Below are 5150 nucleotides of genomic sequence, written 5' to 3' on the forward strand. Positions count from 1 at the left end.
TTTAAGCCTGCTATGATTCCAAGGCTGATGCTACATCAGCAACAAGTAACCCATTTGAAAAGAAGCCATTTGAGAGAAGAAAGATTGATTATGGAATTGGCTTCAATTGGGAAGATTCCCATTTCAGCCATTAATCACAAATTGAACTGAACCAAATGCAAACTGATCACAGGTGATCCTTTTGATTGTCGAACTCCATAGTCGACCTCATCTAGTTCTAGCTCTCTTTCTCCATCTGAAATATTATCTTTCCTCATCTCAAATCATACCTGCACTGATTAGTTATGGGCATTGGAGTCGAGGCGTCATCCTACCTGAGATTGCTCCGACAACGTTGAGGCGTCATCCTCGTCCTACACTCGGAAATTGAAGTCTCAATCTTTTGAATTTGAAAGAGTCCAGCACCTAGAAAGAGAGGTAGATCGACGACAGAGAGAATGAAGGACAAATAAGTCTTTTTGCCTCATTTAACAAGTCCGTTGACTGAGATTAACCACAGGTATTACGCAGATACTAAAAATTGAGTTTGGGTACCATTTTGATAACTTTGTAAGTTTGGGTACCATATTGTCAGTCACCCAAGTATTCAGACACTTGTGGTGCAAAAAACCCATACTTTAATGCTTTCTCTTCTGAGTCTTCGCTGAAGCTTCAGGACAACAGGATTAAGACTTTAAGAGAAGGCCAAGGTCACCGCCGGCGAGAAGGGAAACTTTGAATTGGTGGCCAAGGAGGGTTTGGGAGTCATAGAAGTCATAGATGGTGTCGTTTGGGCTGGTGATGGAGTTAACGGTGGGGACGGAGGTTGCCCAGTGGCCGGAGACGGTGAGCACTTTCCCAATTTATTCGGTAACCCAAAGAGTACACTAAAAGAGCACGTCTACCGCTGCTTTCATTCCTTTGGCACGTGTATTCGCCTATTCGATGCTGTTTTTATTATAATGCAGATAACACAGAAACTGGATCCAGCCATTCTAGCTAAGCCTTTAGAGGCAGATTTTGTTCATTCATGTGCTTCCTAAAGCACAATGTTACTAGCTAACTAGGAACATTTACATGATGTATTTTGCTAGACATGAATATGATCTTCGTTTCTAATAAGTCAAAGAAAAATCTGCTCAATAAAACGCCCCAAGGAAGAGTGAGAGGAACCACCATGCATCAAGGCTTTCTTGCTCATTTCACTCATCTCCTTCACCCTTTTCCTTGTATCACTATCATGCTCCATCACTTGCCTAATCCCTCGCTCTATATCTTGCGCATTCACACTTCCCTTCTTATAAGCCACACTCACTTCCACTGCCAATCCCAATTCCCTCACCATCTCAAAAGCATTCAAGTGTTGCTCGGCATACATTGGCAATGTGCCAACAGGCACACCATACCATAGACTTTCAAGAATAGAATTCCATCCACAGTGAGATACGAACCCGCCGATTGCAGGGTGGGCTAAGATGGCCGCTTGAGGAGCCCATCCTATAACCTTCCCAATCCCAGTAGTCCGATCAAGGAACCCTTCAGGCAAGACTTCCTTATAATCTGCATATTCGCTGGGGTAAGTAAACTTCCCCTTTGCAGGGGGCTCCCGCAGGGACCAGAGGAATTGAAGTCCACTGTGCTCTAGCGCATTGGCTATCTCCTTAACCTGGTCCTTGTCAAAACTTCCCATGCTTCCAAAGCACAAGAACACTACTGACAATGAAGGCTTCTCATCAAGCCACTTCAAGGTGCTATCTGAACCCTCGTGGTTTTGATTTCTTGTAATGTTCAACAAGGGTCCTATGGGGTAGACCGGTGGAGTTTCGCCGTTGGAAAGAGAGTGAAGAGCATTTGCTTCCAGCTCCATGAACGTGTTCACCAAAATACCCTTGGTTTCTCTGAACCTTCTTGCATGGTTGATGAATGTGGTTGTGCAGCCCTTGTCCAAAAACATGCTAGGCAAGGCGCTAGCCGGCAGTGGGTTGGTGAAACTGGGCAAGACCAACTCAACATCCGAATCATATACATTGGTGCAGTCCTTGTTATGCTCATCATGATGGATTTGAAGGTGGAACAAAAGCTCAAGAAACCTTGCGTTGGATGCGAAATACACATATGTAGGAACCCCCAGTTCATTAGCGACGTCTATCATACTGGTACACAACATATCGATGACAAACCCAGCAAGTCGAGACTCGGATTGGGACTGGCTCATGAGCTTGGAGACTGTATCTTTAATTTGAGGTCTATGACTTTCAATAAACAACTTGAGGGCGTTGGTGGGACTAATGACTTCTGTGCCTATGTTGACCTCTGGGAGAGTGATGAAGTTGATACGGTCAATTCCTGTACAAGCAACATCTATTTCCCTGGGCTTGGACTCAAGGTCTAGCTTCATGATGAGGACTGTGATAAAAAGTTGGTCATCTCGAGCAACCAGGAGTTTTGCCATCTCCATAGCTGACACGATGTGCCCAATTGCTGGGGCAGGAATGAATACCAACTCTGCAGCTTTCTTCATCTGTGCTGGGGCAGGAATGAAGGAGATACTACGATAGAGATGGTAATGGCTAGCTGTCTCAAATTTCAGTTCTGTGAATATGGATCAGGATCGTATTTTTTTTGCTTAAACCTCTACATGAGGAAGATATACCTGAAATACTGGGGAAGATATAATACTATGAACCGCAGCTGATATCCCTATGTTTCTGTATGTAGCATGCTTATGACTATTGCTGTTCATATACCAATACTTCTTGTAATTCCCTTGGCAGAAGGTGCAAGTGATGATGTCATGTCTTTGCTGGCATTGGATAAACTCTGTGGTCTGAATGAAATGAATGAAAAATCAAATCAAAGGGAACATTATCTTAGTAGTAGCCCTATCAGACAGCTGAAGTTCTAGACTTATTGGCAGAGACGATGACTCCTGGACTACCAGACAGCTGAAGTACTAGGATAATCTCTAACAGAAACGTAAGCCATTTGATCTTCTCTTCCATGACAGAGTTGTTTATATGTACTGCAGCCACCCATATAAACATGATGATATTCTCTAATGAGGAAAGCTGTAAAATTAAGCCCTACAACATATCGTAACATTTTAAAAAAAATATATATGAGTGGGGGTGTGAAGAGAATGTGGGATGAGCAAAGTGGTTTGTGGGATGACAATAGACCCACAAAAAAAAATATATGTAGAAAGAGGTAAGAAAAGGAGAAGACGTAATCGGTGGAAATGACCTTCCTAACTTATGTATTGAAATTAAAGAAAATTAGAGTGCATGGTTGTGTTAAAATAAGAATAATGTTCTAGGATATTCTTTATGTGTGTCTTTGCCTTATGCCAATAGGATATGTAGTTAAACTAGATCTATGTATTCATATCTTTACCATATTGGTAATGTGTAATTCCCTATATAAAGGGCTCCTATCAATGAATGAGATACACATCTTTCACGATTCTCTATTCTCAATTTACTTTCACTTCATCACGTTATCAGCCCTTTGCTCAAACCCTTGAGCTAATAGTTTTTCCCAAACCCTAAAACCAAAAGCCGAAAACCCTCGGCCCTTCCTCGGCCGCCGCCGCCGCCGCCGCCGCCGCCGTTGCCCAGGATTGCCGCTCCCCGGCCGTCCGCTCCATTGCTTCCTTCTTGTCCGATCAAGCATCCAAGTTTTACGGTATGTTTACTTTACAACCCTAAAACTCTTCAAAGTTCAATAACCTCGGGGGAGATAAAGTGCTTTCTCCTCTTCTTCTACTCCATTCTATGCTTGGGACGGTGTCTTTGCAGGTTTAAAAATCCCGGTTATCCTCCTCGGGTCCAAAGTTGTGTTTGATCAACTTTGGTTATTGCTATTTTGAAGGTGTGTTTGATCACCTTCACATAAGTTTTTTTCCAGGTCGTGTTTGATCGACTCCGGACATTTAGGGTTGTGTTTGATCAACCCTAGAGAGACAAACCAAAAGCATCGTATTTGAGTACCTTTTTCAGGGTCTCCAACAGAAAACTAATACGACTTGTTCTCTCTTGTATGCAGATGGACAGAGGCATTGAATTTGACGTCCTCGACGCCCATGGTACTGAGTACCATCGTTGGGTCTCGGACATAGAACAGACCTTCATCGCTAAGGATCTGACCGAGACCATATTCCCCGATCCAGATCAGGAACCGCCTAGCAAGAGAACAAATCTCAGGCACTCATGTTCCTTCGTAAGCATATCGATCCCACACTGCGCAGACAGTATCAATCCAAACACGATCCAAAAGATCTGTGGGATGCCCTTGCCGAACGCTTCGGCAACATTCACTCGACCTTGCTCCCAGAACTAATTGCTCGCTGGGATGAAATCCGACTTTTGGATTACAAGAAGGTTGATGACTTCAACAGGGATATGCTTTGCCTACAAGCTCAACTGAGCTCATGTGGAGTCGAGAAAAGTGATGCCGACATGATCGAAAGACTTTCTCGACCTTCCTTCAGCTGCTAAGATCCTCATGAACCAATATCGACTTGAGTTCACAAATAAGAGGATTACTACATTTAGCGGCTTAATGACGCAACTCCTTATGGAAGAAAAGAATAATATGATCAATGATCAGCATAATTTGCGTCCTGTAGGCACCCGAAAAATTCCGGAATCTAATTACAATTGCAACCGGAAAAAGAAAGCTCCGAAACGCAAGGATCAACATAGGAATGAACCTTATGCACGTGGGAATCAACACCACCGTGCCTCTAGTTCTCGGGGACAAGGTAGCGGCTTTAGTGGCCATACCAACTCATGGCGTCGAGACACCGGTGCCGCCGGCCCCAAGGGCGGCGCCGCTCCTCCTCGGAAGCAGCATGCTCGCTCTTCTTCTGCCTTTGATGGTCAATGCAACAGATGTGGGTCTAAGGACCACTGGTCTAAAAGTTGTCGCGCTCCTGCAAATGTTGTTGCCGCATACAAGAAATACAAGGAATTGATGGAAGTCAATTCCACTGAAACAATGGAGTTGAACATAATGTTACCTTCAAGGTCGCTGACCCTAATGGACAATGTTCTGACTTAGATGCCCCTGACTTTGACGTCACCGGCTAGATTGTTTTCCCTTTTACAAGTCATGATGTAATAAGGCATCGTCAGCATGCCATGCTTAGTTTTCTTTCTTCAATTTTTTTT

The 5150-nt window shown here is 43.8% G+C and overlaps 3 protein-coding genes across 3 annotated transcripts; 2 read left to right on the top strand and 1 right to left on the bottom strand.

Annotated features, from left to right (window-relative positions):
• Positions 1-820: 820 nt before the first annotated feature.
• Positions 821-2673, bottom strand: LOC101308142 (putative UDP-glucose flavonoid 3-O-glucosyltransferase 3-like). Its single transcript, XM_004309252.1, has one exon. The coding sequence runs from the start codon at positions 2498-2500 to the stop codon at positions 1103-1105; it is 1398 nt and encodes a 465-aa protein (XP_004309300.1). The 5' UTR covers positions 2501-2673; the 3' UTR covers positions 821-1102.
• Positions 2674-4023: 1350 nt separating this feature from the next.
• Positions 4024-4475, top strand: LOC101308432. Its single transcript, XM_004309253.1, has 2 exons — positions 4024-4181; positions 4226-4475. Exons 1-2 carry the CDS (start codon positions 4024-4026, stop codon positions 4473-4475), a joined length of 408 nt encoding a protein of 135 aa, XP_004309301.1.
• Positions 4476-4539: 64 nt separating this feature from the next.
• LOC101308728 lies at positions 4540-5040 on the top strand. Its single transcript, XM_004309254.1, has one exon. The coding sequence runs from the start codon at positions 4540-4542 to the stop codon at positions 5038-5040; it is 501 nt and encodes a 166-aa protein (XP_004309302.1).
• The last annotated feature ends 110 nt before the right edge of the window (positions 5041-5150 follow it).

This window comes from Fragaria vesca, unplaced genomic scaffold (assembly GCF_000184155.1).
Source record: "Fragaria vesca subsp. vesca unplaced genomic scaffold, FraVesHawaii_1.0 scf0510225, whole genome shotgun sequence".
NCBI classification, from domain to species: Eukaryota; Viridiplantae; Streptophyta; class Magnoliopsida; order Rosales; family Rosaceae; genus Fragaria; species Fragaria vesca.

Bases quoted from the DNA above. Each gene is read 5' to 3' on its own strand.
- LOC101308142 (XM_004309252.1), bottom strand. From the start codon at position 2,500: ATGAAGAAAGCTGCAGAGTTGGTATTCATTCCTGCCCCAGCAATTGGG.
- LOC101308728 (XM_004309254.1), top strand. From the start codon at position 4,540: ATGACGCAACTCCTTATGGAAGAAAAGAATAATATGATCAATGATCAG.
- LOC101308432 (XM_004309253.1), top strand. From the start codon at position 4,024: ATGGACAGAGGCATTGAATTTGACGTCCTCGACGCCCATGGTACTGAG. The intron at 4,182-4,225 runs GCACTCATGTTC...CACACTGCGCAG, and splicing joins AGCAAGAGAACAAATCTCAG to ACAGTATCAATCCAAACACG.